The sequence below is a fragment of the Gambusia affinis genome, linkage group LG07 (genome assembly GCF_019740435.1).
Source record: "Gambusia affinis linkage group LG07, SWU_Gaff_1.0, whole genome shotgun sequence".
Taxonomy (NCBI): domain Eukaryota; kingdom Metazoa; phylum Chordata; class Actinopteri; order Cyprinodontiformes; family Poeciliidae; genus Gambusia; species Gambusia affinis.
In genome coordinates, this window is record NC_057874.1 from 29,171,014 (window position 1) to 29,186,856 (window position 15,843).

The 15,843-nt window shown below is 38.0% G+C and overlaps 1 protein-coding gene across 6 annotated transcripts in view; it reads left to right on the forward strand.

The window, feature by feature from the left end:
* Positions 1-15,843, forward strand: part of LOC122834268 (glutamate receptor-interacting protein 2-like) — a 100,298-nt gene that overhangs the window by 66,572 nt on the left and 17,883 nt on the right. For 4 of the 6 annotated variants that reach the window (XM_044122536.1, XM_044122538.1, XM_044122541.1 and 1 more), the window contains exons 2-13: positions 1,116-1,193; positions 3,095-3,230; positions 3,574-3,719; positions 5,041-5,127; positions 5,662-5,737; positions 8,107-8,252; positions 9,026-9,173; positions 10,279-10,448; positions 12,647-12,802; positions 12,953-13,105; positions 13,181-13,367; positions 15,606-15,751. In XM_044122536.1, the coding sequence (XP_043978471.1) occupies positions 1,116-1,193; positions 3,095-3,230; positions 3,574-3,719; positions 5,041-5,127; positions 5,662-5,737; positions 8,107-8,252; positions 9,026-9,173; positions 10,279-10,448; positions 12,647-12,802; positions 12,953-13,105; positions 13,181-13,367; positions 15,606-15,751 (1,629 nt within the window). The remainder of the gene's footprint in view (positions 1-1,115; positions 1,194-3,094; positions 3,231-3,573; positions 3,720-5,040; positions 5,128-5,661; positions 5,738-8,106; positions 8,253-9,025; positions 9,174-10,278; positions 10,449-12,646; positions 12,803-12,952; positions 13,106-13,180; positions 13,368-15,605; positions 15,752-15,843) is intronic. The other 2 variants (XM_044122537.1, XM_044122542.1) reach the window with 1 other exon arrangement.

Sequence of the window (15,843 nt, forward strand, 5' to 3'; positions counted from 1 at the left end):
GGTGGGCCGATACTCAGTTGCAGAAGCTCTTGGGACGTGGAATGTCACCTCTCTGGGGGGGAAGGAGCCGGAGCTAGTGTCTGAGGTCGAGAGGTTCCGGCTAGAAATAGTCAGTCTCACCTCGACGCATGGCTCTGGTTCTGGAACCAGTCTCCTTGAGAGGGGCTGGACATACTTCCACTCTGGATTTGCCCAGGGTGAGAGGCGACGGGCAGGAGTGGGCATACTTGTTGCTCCCCATCTCGGCGCCTGTACGTTGGGGTTTACCCCGGTGAACGAGAGGTAGGCTGAAGGGACTCAGTTAGCATACATCCATGGAATAGCAGAACCAGAACCACCGTGAGGAATGGGTTACTCACCCCACCATGGGTTACAAGTTTTTGAAGAAACGGCAATAAACGGCAATAAACTGCTCCAGCTCCGGTCCAACAGTCTGTCCCGAGTCACGAGTGTGGTTCGGGTCTGCAGCTCCAAAAACAAAGCAAAACGTCCAGGACAGTTTGTAGCTCCAGCTGGTCAGCAAGAAATAACAATCCACAATGGCCCAGATCCAGCCTCGTCTGCGAACGGCCGGCCGCTGGCCGACTGCCAGTACGTAGCAACTGGCACGAACACGTCCAGTCCATCACAGCCAATCAAATTGCTCAAACTTGATTTTGCCCTTGACTGACCAGTAAGGTAGAAACGAGCAAATTTGATGCACTTACTGGCAGTGGTAAATAACAGTAATTAACAAAAACGCTACATTTACTGTGTGTTTTAACCCATTAGAACATATTTGTGTATATTTTAATGTTTAGGACTTTTACAGTGTGTAAAGCCTCCAAAATGTGAGTGTAAAACATTAACCAGGTTAAGTTTTCATGAATGTTTCTTCCTTTGCTTCATTTTCTTCATTTCTGAGCATTTTTCAAGGAGTAATATCTTTGTTTTATATGTGAAAACTGGTAGATTTAATTTCTGTTTCACCCTTCAGCCTCTGCATTTTAGCTGTCTGTGTCAGAAAGTATCTTTTTATTATGACAACAATTGAAAAAGCAAGTTTAAGACATGAAAACCAAAGAAATAATGCAAAGTATTGTTATGAAGCTCACTGCTGTATCTGTTCCTTCTAGATGAGGGGCCATATGGAAAAACAAAGGATATCTCTGGACCAGAACACACCATGACTTTGAGAAGGCACAGTATACCAGGTACAGGACACCTCTGTCACTTAAAACCTCTCCATCATAATCTGTGACTGTAACAACTCTCCAAGAACACAAATTATGGGTATTGAATTTACACAAATATATCAGAAACTGAACGACTTCAGGTAAGAGTGCTGAAGTGTCTCCTAGCACATTTCTAAGCATCGTTTAGTAACGGTGAATTAAGGCTAACTCTTTATAGCTAAAGCTCCACAGTCACGTCATGAGCAGGTGTCCATTAATTATTTGTTCATCATCTAGAACTAAGAGTTTGTTTCTGTTAGTTGCCCATTACATTAGATCAATTGAGAAATCCTCTAATAACACTTAAGTGTTTATTTTAATAGTTCAAATAAAAAAATACATTAATATGCCTTAATAATAGACAAACTCTCTGCAAATAATTGGGAATCATGTTCCCAAGACAAATCTGCAATTAGGGGATTCTGCAAATACTGAACTATGAAAATCAGGAGTCCACTGTGTACAACTGTATAGAACTGTGTACAACTTCTTTAGACCTAAATTAGAATGTTTTTGTAGAGCAATTGTTTTTGCAATTAGTTTTGTGATGCTGCAGAAGGTTTATAGGGGAATGTGGTTCAGCACAAACATTTTAGAATTAAATTGTTCATGCTGACATATTTAATGTGACAATAATATCTAAGAGAACAGAATCAGTAACAGGAGTTATGCCCTTTTTAACAAATCTGTAAGAATTTCTTAGGTTATGTATTTCAAAAACAAAGAATTGTTCCATAACCATTCAGAAACATTTGTGATTAAAACAATCTTTTCTTTTACGCCATCATCACTTTCTCATCCCTTTTGAGACCTTTAATGTGAAACCTTGATTTCATACATCAACACTGAAGTTCAACATTTACAGGGTAACTTGGATAATTTGTACCAACAAATGTGAGCTGAGTTTCCAAATGATAAAATAATTATAGTTATAAGGAGAGCAATGCAGCCGAGTAGTAATTAAATGTCTGTCCTACCTTATAAAGAGAAAATATTTGTCCATAATCCTATCTTTAAAGTCTTGGAAACTTATTTTTCTTTGTCCTCTGTAGTATTTTTGCCAGCATGATTAATCAAACTTTTAACCTCAGGAAATCTTGACTGGACCCAGAAATAGCTGTCCCTTTGGAGGTAACAACTGTTGTAGGACAGGTTATGTGTAGTTCCTCTGATTATTGTGATGTCTCTGTTTGCACAGCAGTCTAATTGAGTGTGCAGGGAATTTTGCATAGAACAATAGTTGGCTTGTTCTCTGTTGGAAGAGTGGGACGCTGCGCCGTTCCTTGATCCTTGTTTCCACAGAAGAATGATCAGAGGGTTCAGTGAAAAGTTTTCCATATAATCAAAACCTCAAACATCCTGCTAGTGTGTCAACATGGTAGTTATTGTGCATATATCGTCCCATAAAGGTCATTAAAGTTTCTCATATAAATGTACTGTCTTAATTTAAATTTTAGTGTTATACATTAAATGCATTATTAATGAATGTCTACATACTCTGCAGTCTAAATTGTAATGCGGGTGTTAAATATGCAACTGAAATATCTTAATAAATATTGCTCCCTTGGGGTTGATGTAAAGCAAAATTTTAATCCATAGTTTAAGCTTCCTATAATTGCAGAGCAAGTTTATATAAATGTAAAGGACTAAAATCATTTGTTGAATTAACCAAAGGCAACAACAGATCAGTAAAAAAATGTTTTATCTTCCCCGTTTTTCAGCTTCTGTTTAATCTGAAAGGAAAATGAAGGGAGCATCCAATAACAAGTTTTTTTGTGCTGTGTATTTGATTGTTCTGTGTACTCTGTCTTTGTCTTTCCCTTGGCCGGATTGTCCTGATACATGTCTGTGTGGGTGCATGACTTTATGTTTTTGGTTAGAAGCTCTACGGGGGGTGACCATGGTGGAACTGGTGAAAAAAGAAGGCAGCACACTTGGACTCACCATCTCAGGAGGAACGGACAAGGATGGGAAACCACGGGTATCTAATCTACGGCCAGGTGGGCTGGCAGCCAGGTGGGTAATGTCGTCTCTTTTGGAAAAATATTTCAAAGCTTAAGCAAACATGCAGCTACATCAAGCTAATACACTCTTTCATCAAGCATCATACTGTCCTTTTCTACCAGAGGACTCTGAAGAAAAATCAGTTTGAAAGTGCAAAGTTACGAAAACCTTATAAATACCCATCAAAGGCCTGGAGATCAATACTATTTTGGAGTTTTACTGATTAATTTTAATTGGGCATTTTACAAAGTGTAATGATTAAACAATTAGATGCACAGCTGACTCATGCATGTGTGTTGTGACTGTTGAGTCTATATAAACACTGTTGTGTGGTTTGATAAATTTTTTCATACAGGAGTGACCAGCTTAATGTCGGGGATTACATCAAATCTGTGAACGGCATCAATCTGACCAAACTGAGGCATGAAGAAATTATTAGTTTATTAAAGAACATTGGAGAGAGAGTCCTGTTGGAGGTGGAGTATGAGCTGCCCCCTACAGGTACAAATCACACTGACACTTTGAGAAGGTCCAATCAGTATGTCAATATGCAATAATATAATAATTACTTTTGTTCACTTAGCTCTGATTTGTTTATTAGCATTTTAACCACATGTTTTCTGAAGCCTGTGTACATGAGGCAGCTCAGTTCTGGAATCCTTAAGAGAAAAACATTCAAGTGTTTGTATCTTACATGAGGACCTGAACACACACCACACTTTCTGCTATAATTAAACCCAAAATTATGAATCTGTTCGGCAGATTTAAATTTAAAGTACTCTTTTAACTTAAATAATATTTTCATTGTGACTTTAAAGAATAGAGATGTGAGTCAAATATGATTCTACAATGTTCAAGATTTCAGAAACAAATTTACAAAAACAATCTTCTCAGGTTTTACTTACATTTGATGTAAAAGAGGGTCTATGAATTATTCATAACATTTGAAAATTGTGAAAGTCTGTTGAGGCATTCTAGGTTCTACACCTTTCTAAATGATCCATGCTGTTCTAAGACTCCCTGATTACCCTGATAAATCGGGAACAGCTGTTTCCATCGAGTCCACAGGTGAAAAACTGCAGCTCTGCAGTCGGTTTGTTGCTAAAACAAAACAGCTAACTCAGGAGTTCTCCAGTGGCCACAAGGTCGTATCTCAATGTCTTAATGGTCAAGTGCCCACAGTACAAAGTATTAATAAACTTTAGTATTAATAAACTCTAGGTACATTTGTTTGATATCCATCCATACGTTCAATCAAAAGGTTTGGACAGGTTGTTTATCCACATCAAGAATTTAAACCACAACGTCAGACAGAGCATTTGGTTTTGGGAATCACTGAATGGTCAACCAACAAAAATATAAACACTGTGCATTGAAAATGAAAATATTTCATTTACATGAAGACACCTATTGAGTTGAATAAAGATGACTTCACATCTAAATATGCCAGAGGTGTCAATAACTTTGGGCCTGTTATGCGTTTTGTCTGCAGGACTGTGACTCGCTTTTGAATATAAATTATAACATACTGAATCATTCAATATGAATATATTTCCATAAAAATATGCCACCCCATTAATATTTAACATTTAACTCAGGTCTTGATGCATGTTTGTAGAATGCAGCAACACTCGCAGGCGATAGGAAGTTCATTTATTTTCTTGATTTTTCTGGACATTTTTAAGACTAAACTACCGTCACTGTAATATTTATGCATATCTGAACTAATCTTAAACTTGTACATTTTTAAAACAGTTTAATTCTGATCTGTTTTGTTTTTCTTGAATGAATCATTAGTTTGTTTTTCTCCTCCCTCTGAAAGCACCAGACAGCACATCAGGGGTAATATCCAAGACAATCGACATCTGTTTGCACAAAGAGGGAAGCAGCTTTGGTTTTGTCATGAGAGGTAAATGTCACCAAAAACAGCAACTTTAAAAAATTAATAACCTCATTTGTAATCCCAGGTTCCAGTTGGAAAACCTTGGATTAAGAAGGAGAAATTATTTATGGAAATACTGAAGGAATCATGGGAGTTTTAATGTCTGGACAGACATTAAAACTGTTTTACTGTATAATACAGGTACATATCAAAAAGTTACAATATCCTGAACAGGTTCAGGATGTTTTGTCACTTATTTCAGAAAGTAAAACTGATGCATTGAACAAACATATTCTATTAATTTTGCTGATTATGGCCTACAAATAATGGAAATCATGTACAGGTGACTGAATACTGGAGAACTAGAACAATGAAAAACATGACATCATTTTGAAAAGGTTTTACCTAAATGATCACATTTAAATGGATGCAAAAAGATTTTTATTTCACAGGGACTTTGAAATTACATTACATTACAAAAGACTGAATATACTGCAGCTTGTTAAAAATGTCCAGTTTCCTCTCATTTGACTCTGATTTCTTTCCTGCTCCTGATTGCAGGTGGAACCCATGAAGACTGGCACAAGTCACGGCCCTTAGTGGTCACCTACGTCAGACCTGGAGGTCCTGCAGACAGGTACTGCTCAACATTTCATGTTAACCTTCTGATATTTAAACACATTTCTATGCATATGCAAACGGATGGATACATGAAGAAGCTTTAACCATGAAACATTTACAGCTGCAGCCACAGATACTTCTGTATAATTTGTCCTTTTTGGTTTTAGAATATGAAGGTAAAAAGTCAACAAGGTCTTATTTGGAGTCACAGAGAATTATTTGTGCCCTCAGACCAATAATATCCCAGAAATAACATTGTCCTTTCCTGTGACCGTCACTGGAACGTCGACAACTATGTGTTGCTCGTAGCTGTTGCAGCATGATTCATCTCTGTTCCTTTAATGCTGTCATCATGCATCTGTCCCAGGCTTCATGTTTAAGTAATACTGCATGACATTTCCATAGAAATGTCAGTTTTGTAGCAACAATACAGAGATGATTCAACCGTCTGCATATCCTGTGTATGAATTTATTAGAATTTGCAAACAATAAAGTCCTGAAACCAAATTATGCATAAAATATAAAGTAGGTATTTTGTTCCTGCTTCTTTCTCAACTTAGAGGAACATAATACAAGAACAATGTTCATTTTACTCAAACATGTACCTAAAAAGAGTTAAATCAGAGAAACTTATTTTTCCAGAGTTGTATATTAGAAGAATATAAATGTACAGTAAAGTATGTAAGTATGGTTTCAATAACCTGAAGGATGATTTCTTTGGAGTTGGGTCTGCAGGACACAAAATTCAAAGAAAGTTCCTCAGTGTTTCATCGCATGCAGGGAAAACTTTACAGTTTGAGAATATTGCAAGATGAGTGCAAACAAGAACAGAAAGCTGAGTGTGCTGAGCATCATAATCTTCCTTTTGGCAACATGAATCCGCTTCTCAGTCAGAATTAAAGATCATCACATGCAGAACACTAAAGCTGTTTTTGAGGCCTTTGGTGAAGTAACACATTTAAATTTTAATTTCATTAATTAGTCCCCATCTATTGCAGCATTCCCCTCAGTGAGGTAGTGCTCTCAGTCTTCACTTTCATAACTGAACTGTTCTCAGTGAAGCTGCAACAGCACAAAACTGGAGAAGATAAATGTGACTTTTTCTGATCACTCAGCAGCATAAGCTAGAATTTAAATATCCAACAGGCTATTTTTACTCCTCTGGCTCTTATTTGTACTAGAAGCATTCAGCAGTAAATTAGGGCAGATGCAGAATAATCACATGAAAGTAATTACTGTATCGTTTTCCAACTGCAGAGATCATTTCATGCTTATTTCAGAACACTGGAAACTGGTGAAAGGATTTTTTTTTTAAATTAATCTTATTGAAGATCTTTTAGATATTACTTTTAATTTTCCATGACTTGTTACAAACCAAAAATGTCTTAAACTATTGTAGAAAGCCTCTTTATAATTAGATACTCCAGCCACAGGGTCTGAATTGAGAGACCAGGACAAAGATTAAAGATTTAAATTCTTTCTATTGAGTTATTTTGCCCAGAAGCTCATCTAAGATCCACAGAATGTGGGTCACTCCAGGGGAAATAAATGAGATATTCATGCTGCTTTAAATGCCATTTATATGCCAATCGGAGAAAAGTTAATCCTCAGCACCATACGGTCCCAGAAGTACCTACATATTTAGCATTACCCAGTGGGAGTTAAAGCACCAACTCTAAAAGAGCCGGAGAGCCACAGGGCTTTTATTCTGAGTCACAAAGATACTATTTTCACAGCATCATCAGGAAGAGACGAAGCCTCAAGGTCTGAAAGCAGGCTAAATGTCACAGCTGCTCTTAAACTGTGGGCTTTAGCCAGTCATTTATTAAAATGACCCTCGAAAAGAGAAATCCATACTTAGACAGCTTGAAACCAAATGATGCATGACTATGACTTAGTATGTTGTTCTTTGCTGTTGTGTCATAAAACGGTTATAATAATTAAAAGTGAAAACTACTTTTGTGTGGAGAGACATCATAACTCCACTCTTTGGCCTAATTCCCTCTGAATTAAAGGCCTTGGCTTACATCATGTGATTTTCAAAACCTTGACATTCTGTATAACTCTCATCAACTTATAGAAACCCACCATCATTCCTGTGATGCTGCTAGACTAAAATGAAAATTCAAAAGACTACAGGAAAAAAAATTCATACTTCTTGAATCTGCAAAAGTTCAAGAAGTATGAATTATTTTATGTAAAATGCTTCAAGGTTTCAGATAAAGCAATTAAAATTAGAACTAATCTATGTCCAAAATTTTTAAGGATGTCACAGCTGTTATACTTTATTTTTGTGGAATAGTAGTGAGGCTGTATTAGATATAACCTTCTGTAAATCTATATTTCAACAGTTTAAGTAGTTTGTTTTGATGGTTTTGTGCTCAGAGAAGGAACGCTGCGTCCGGGTGATCGCCTCTTAAGTGTGGACGGCGTTCCTTTACACAGCGCCAGCCACAACGACGCCCACAGCGTGTTGGCTCAGTGCGGCCAAGAAGCCCTGTTCCAGATAGAGTACGACGTCACAATAATGGGTGAGACATCAAACACAAACTGGGCTTTCTGGACGGATTTAGAGCCTTTGAAGTATTTATTCACTGTATAGAGATTTATAATGTTTTTATAATGAGTTCCAAGGCAGAGAGGGGGATAACAGATTTTCTGTTTAGCCTTCCTGTTGTCTGTTAGAAGTTTTGCTCTCTGCTTCTCTCTCTCAGCTCAGATCAACTCCAGGCATGTCTTGACAGGTCATAGAAAATGGTTTTATTCTTATGAGGTTCTTAAAATTTTATTTCGGTGCCATATTGATGATGATAGCAGCTATTTCTGAGTCTAGTTCTAAGAAGAAGAGATCAGATTTTTCAGTTTCAACTGGCCAGACATCATTAGGGCCACCTAAACAAAAAACCTAATCTAATCAACACACACATTCTTGTTCCAGCTACAATTTAAATATAGATATGTATGTTGATACTTGACTTTATACAAGTAATTAAATCAACAAGCAAATATGATGGCTTTCAAATTTCATTTGTGCATAGATAATGTGAAAATAATTTGTGTTGGTAGTTAAAGCCAAAGAAAAAAGGCTTCAGACATGAACTTCATTTGAGATGCATCTGTGCTTGAAATGCCATGTTGGACAAGATGAAGCCAATTTCCTCTCAAATACTGTAAGGAGTTTTAAATGAAGCAAGATTAGACTGTTAGGTAAACAGTTTGACAGTGGAATAAAAAAACATACAGAAATATAATGTTGATATCAACAATGATTGAAGATGGAAATGATTTTCTCTCTCTCTTTCAGACACGGTGGCAAATGCTTCTGGTCCGCTATTGGTGGAGATTGCAAAGTCGCCAGGGGCAACGCTGGGCATCACACTGACGTCGGCCAATCATCGGAACAAGCAGGTCATCGTTATTGACCGGGTTAAACCTGGCAGCGTGGTGGACAGGTCTGCACACTTTATTCCACGCAAAACGTTTGTTTCTAAATGCAGCTAAAACAAAAATATTCAATACATTAAGACATCATGACACCTTTCGCCCTTTAACCTTTCTCACATTTTGTCACTGCAATAAAAAAGCGTGTGTTTTTTTTATCATTTTCAATTAAAAAGCAACATGAAGACAAACAAAATAGATGATGTTGCCGAGGGATTTAAAGCGGAATCAGGTGATAAAGCAACTGATCCTTTTTACATAGTTGACTTTCTGAAGTTATTGACTCTACATCATGCTGTAAGAAACCTTTTACTGGACAGGAAAGCTGGTCAGAGATGATAGTACCGTAAGCTTTTATTTTGCAATTTCCAAAGAAGAATGGGCAAAATGTCCCAAGATGTGCAAATAAATCAAAGTCTGCTTTGTTGGCCAAGATTGCATGAAAAAACCAGAAGACCTGCAGCTTTAATGGGAAGGTTTTCTTCAAACGTTTGAATACAAATAATGGCCATCCTTTTCAAAACTTTTATTAGCTAACCAATGTAAACCATGTATCATTCTCCTTCAGCTAGGTTTGTGTAACTTTGTGAAATGTTGAAAGGAGAATAAATGCTTTTCAGAGGCACTCTATGTACATTGTTACACTAAATGTTCTAAAATAGTTTAGATGTCAGAGAATGCTGAAATTATCTTTCAAATAGAGCCAACTCTTTGCAAAAAGACAGAAATCAATACCCGCCCACTCCTGTGAAACCATTCTTACACCGTAGGATGGCGGATATATCGTGTTTTCGCTCATGTTTAGGAAATCTTTACACATATTGGAAGTCAATACAGTGTGTATCTATAGCCCTAAAACTAACACAGACTGTAGAAGACAGGATATTGCCCCAAGAAGAGCCTCAATCTACTCCTTTAAATATAAATGAGGAGTTTGAAATCGGTTTTGAAAACAGCAGTAAAATCTCCTCAGTGAACAGAACAGGCTGGCTACGGCTATGGATGCTAATATTCATCACTCTGCAAAGGCTGCTAATGTTTATAATCTTTGTTGTTTTCTCATTTCCTAAAGTTGTGATGCTGTTGTGTGTTTTGTCTCTGTGACGGATTAAGCAGATGTGGAGCGCTGCATCCAGGGGATCACCTCCTGTCCATAGACGGGACGTCAACAGAACACTGTACTGTGTTGGAGGCAACGCAGTTGTTAGCAAGCACAACGGAACTGGTCAAGTTAGAAATGCTTCCTTCACATCAAACCAGGCTAGCAGGGAAGCAGCATGACACAGGTGGGTTTAACTGCACACATTCTGCAGATGGTCAAACAGTTTTCAAAAGTCTGAATGAAATAATAACTAGACGGTTTGGAAAAGTAGGAACTAGTTTACTTCTTAATCTCAGTTCTTATCTGTTTATCTGACCATGACATCTTTCTTCCATAGGATGAGCAGATTTAGATTTTGTCTTACAGCATTAAATCCCTGAGGAGAAGTCCATCTGGGAACAGATTGCACAGGAATTATACTGTTCTGTTTCTAGGTTCTAAGTACAAAATACTTAATTTAGTTATATTATCTCTACATTTAAATTTTACACATTGGAGTGTCAGTGCAAATCAGTCTTGTATTTCAAGCTGCTCTTCTCGTCCTGTTGGACTGAATGAAAGGTTGCTGGTCCTCAGTGTTTCTGTAGGATCTGAATTTAGTTAACCTCAGTAGTGTTAACTACTGAGGTTAACACAAATCCCAATGGTGGTTAAATAGAGCTGCACAACATTGAATCTGAATCATCATTGCAAGATCAGTGTTGGATTTAGTATTTGAAGGAATTCATATTTTAAGTGCCAAATCGACAAGACAATAATATTTGTGACTTGTTGGTTGGATGTTTGTTGGTGTGTCATAAGCTACACATCTGATGTGTAACTTTTGATAAAGGAAAAGGGCTGATGGTATCGTCATAGTTATCACAATATTCAGCACTAGTGCATGTTTTTATGAAACTTTACAGAACTAATTGATGTGTTTACTTTGTGTTATTTCTGTTGTGATCATTAGATTATTTTGGATCTACTGTCATTGATTTATTTTGTGTGTGAGTTCTGTGTTTGTAAAATGGTGGCCCACTGAAAACATAAAGCCAGGACGGAGCAGGATGGTCATTTTCTTTTCTGTCTCGGTTGATTTTATTTTTTAGTTGTGCTCACAGAAATTCCTCTCAGTTCTTTGATCCATATTCTGTCTTCTCCAGCTCATTGTCCTTTGTGCTCATTTTGAAATGGTAAAAAGCTGCTTGAGGATCAAGCTGTCAATAATTAACACTTTCAAAAACTTGCCATCCATTCCATCCAAAAATATTATTCATTTGCCCCTAAGAGGCAAAATGCAGTCATTGATTTGTTTCTTGTAATCAACATTGTGTGACTGCAGTGTGTGCATGAGGAATGAACACAGCTCATTAGGAAACTCAGCCTTCCAGCAGACCTAGCAGCCGGCCTGCTGCCGCTTTATTAATAGACACTCTGATTAAAAGATTGAAGATGTGTATGCGTTTGTCTTCGGTTTCACTGTGTTACTGCGGCAGAGATTAGCCTCACTGAATCTGTGTGCACATAATTCTCTTCACCTTTTGGGAATCTGTTCAGTGTAAATCACATGTGAGCGATTTTATCCAAAGTGACTTGTTCTGCGTGTCCTGTCTGCGCTGATCTACGATCTGTGCCATGCCACTATCATTTCCTGTCAGTGCATCTGTCTCTCCAGCGTGTTTTAGTGGACCTAATGACTAGCTCAAGGAGGGCTAGATGTGACTGTGTTTCCTCACTTCTCAGATTGTTACCCCCTGGGCTTCCAAACACATATTCAGTATCAAATCTTCACAAAGACACGGCCATTTGGATAAGGCGACTCCCATGACTCTGATTGTAGAGGCATGCTGCAGGTTTGGATCAACTTCAAAGTTTTTAGAGGAGCTCGTAGTGAAATATCACACAGAAGGTTGGGTATTTTACCACAGTGCAGCTCTGATTGTACACTGATGACCTCAGAGTGAGACTCTGTAGAAAAGGTTTTTTTCCAGCTGCTGAACAGTTCCTGCTTTGATATGAACTGAAAATGTAACATGCAATATTGGTGATTTAAAAGAAATGATAACCTGGTTTAAAGTTACTCTGGATTTTCTCTATTGAACAGAGGATCAAGAATATCTGTTCATCATGCTGAGGGTCTGCATGGATCTTTTTATAATCCCCCATGGTGTCACATCAATACTTGTTCTGAAGCAGGTGTTGAAGTGATCTTTTTTTAAAGTGCAGCAGTGAGAAAACCTAAACTTCTTTCTGGGTTAAAAAGTTTAACTTAGCGTCGGGTTTTGGTGATCTCTATTTTGGACCATGACTTCTCTTTTCTAATTTGACTTCTGCTGTCTTTCATTTAGCTGGATTAGCCTTTTATCCCATTCAATAACAAATCGACCTGTTTTGTTTCAGTGAAGGTCCAGAAATCAGATCATCCCCACACCTGGGACCCGTGTATAAACTACTGTCATCCTCCAAACTCAACCCTCTGCAACACAAGCTCCACCCTCAACAAGTCCTGGACCGCGTCCAACAACAACACAATCAACAGCCTGGACTACTGCAAGTGTAAGAATTTAATCTTCTAAGGATGTAAGCTGGATAAAATCTCTCATAGAAACACTCTGTTTGGCTTTTCCTATTTTTCATACAATTATGTAATTTTCTATATGAGCTGCTAAACAGAAAAATGAAAGATATACTTTTTATTTCTTGCAGCTCTTGTCTGTGCCAGTTTCTCCACCAGCTCTACCACCACGTCAGGCCCCAGCAGCCAGAGCTCCAACACGCTGCCCAGGCCTGCAGCTCCCATGAGTCCCCGCAACTCGCTGCTCAAACGACGGCAGAGGAAGAAAGAGCACAAAAGTTCCTGTGGGTTCCACCTGCCGGACAGATGATCACATTTTACAAACAATCCATCTAAAACATGTACATGTGTTTGATTAGTGTCCCTGGCATCGAGTTCGGTTGGTCCTGGCGGTCAGGTGGTCCATGTAGAGACCAGTGAGGTCGTCTTAACAGGTGATCCTCTCAACGGCTTTGGAGTGCAGCTGCAGGGAGGAATATTTGCAACTGAAACTCTCTCTGCACCTCCACTCATTCGATTCATCGAGCCGGACAGCTCAGCCGAAAGGTGAGCACACACACCTACTGACACGTTTGGACTCTGATCTCTGAGAAAGATTCAATACTTGTTTACTTTTCTTTTGCTGAATTGATTTTTTTTTTTTTTACTGATATTCCAAAAAACCTGTTGAGTTGTGTGATACTAAAGTAAAATAAATAAATCAGATCCATCAGATTCTAGCCTTTCCTTGGAAAGCCAAGGCTAGTTCTGTATAAGTCACTTAACTATAGTGATAAATTTATAATAAAAAGCAACATACATTATTAAAAGAGGTACATGGCTTCTTTTTTAATAAGTTTCACTTCAGAGTAATAAAACTGTTTTCTTTTTTGAATCAAGAAAAATAAATAATGCTAATAATGAAAAACTTATTACCCAGGATGATCTGATTAAGATACAGCAACTCTTCTTCCATCTCTTCTTCTACTGTTTTAGATGGAAAACAATCTAGTTTTTAACAAAACTGTATCAGAACGTTTACGCATGAAAATACAGAAACCAGGCGACTACAACTAACGTAAAAAGTTTGGTAAAAAGTTCAAAATTACTGGAAACTTTAAATAACCAAAGTCTTATTAAACACTGTATGAAAGTGCTGAGTCTCACATGAAGGCTGATCAGAAAATTGGTTCTTCAGAATAGATTGATAATTCTATTTTGTAGAAGTCAGAGTAAAGATTGACTGCAAGCAGCAGCCTGTTTCACTTTAAAGAGCTGTAACAGAGTTGTAATGTATTTTACTGCTGCTCTGCCTCTCTGTGGCTGGCTGTGCATATGTATTGATTTTAATGCTGCATTAGCAGTGCTACTCGCTGTGGTTCTGAGATATTGGTGTTTCAGTGGGAGGATGTGTGAGAATGATGTCCGGCGTTAGCAGCTCCACCTGACTGTGCTTCATGTAGGCGTGTGAACATGTGCTTAAGTTTCATGGAGCTTTTCCATGATATGTGTGATTTGGTGCATGTTTTGTTTGCACGTTGGAGCTTCCTGCTGCTCACTTCTACACAACTGCATTTAATTTAGATGGTTAAAACCTAATTATCCATTGTGTCTTTGTTGTGTGGTTGTTTACTGGCCAATATTTCCATCCTATGAATTGCTTCTTTGAGTGCTGGGTGTGTTTCCACACCCTGAGGCCACATTCCCTATTCCATTAGTGCCCACGCTAAAAACACTAATTAGTTTGCTGCCTCTTGCTGCTGCCGGAGGAATCGTTGAGTATATTTATTTTAATTCCACATCACAGCTGCCTGCCTCCAAGGACTCTTAAACTGGGGACAAACTTCACACTTTTCACAGTCTTGACAGATTTTGAAAAGGCTTGAAGTTCAACCTAGCAGACTGGTTTCATTAGATTTTAGTTTCACAGAATTCAGGGATCACAGATTGCATGACTTCTCAAACCAACTAAAGCCAACTAAACACATCAGATTCACCGGGACGACAGGCTGAAAGGTAAACAGACTTACCAGTAGGTGGCAGTTAAAAAAAAGAAAGTTCTCTGAAATTTGGTATGTCTGTGCTTCTCTCCCATAAAATAAAAAAAGATGCATATTAATATTTTTGTGTTACCAGCCAATAATATAATGTTTGGTCTGGATGGCAAAAATAAACCTTTAGATAAATGTATTCTATGTATAAAGAAATTGTAATCATCATTATGTTTGGCATCTGAATGGTTCAATAGCAAAGCAGATCCTCAGCATGACGCTGCCACTACCATGCTTGGCAGTTAGAGTAACTTTTGTTCTTAGTTTTGAAAGCTTCAACTTGACTCCTCCAAACACCGTTACCTGTAATTCTGTCATTCAAATTGGCCAGTGTATCAGAAAAACAATTACCTTCTTAGTCTCCATAACGTACAAAACTTCCTAAAACTTAGAGCCTTCAACAGAAAAGGATTTTGTTCTACTGGTGTGAAGAAAGTTTGACTTCTAAGGTAAATGGAGCAGATCAATTAAGAAGCAACTGATTTACTGCAGTAAGATCAATACATCAACAATCTTAATCTTAAAGATCTTAAAGAGTATCTGGAGTTTCATCACACAGTCCTGTGTGGTTGAACCGTCATGGAACATGTTTACGAAGCGTTTTGGTTTCTGTGTCTCTGTAGTGATGATATGCAGACCAAGGAACATCTCAGACCTCCCAGTGCTTTCAGTGGAACTTATATTCTCACTGCCTAACTTTAAACATGTCTTTATGTGTTCATGTATCCTGACACCACCTTGATAACTGTTGTAGGTGTGGCCTGCTGCAGGTTGGAGACCGTCTTTTGTCAATCAACGGAATCCCCACAGAAGACGGAACGCTCGAGGAAGCCAATCAACTTCTCCGAGACGCTGCATTGACCAATAAGGTCGCGCTGGAAATCGAGTTTGATGTAGCAGGTTTGTGGAGCGAACAAGCTATCTCCAACTTCCTGCGTCTCTTTCAATTCCAACACATTAGGGTCTTCATTTAGCATCATAAGGGTAACACA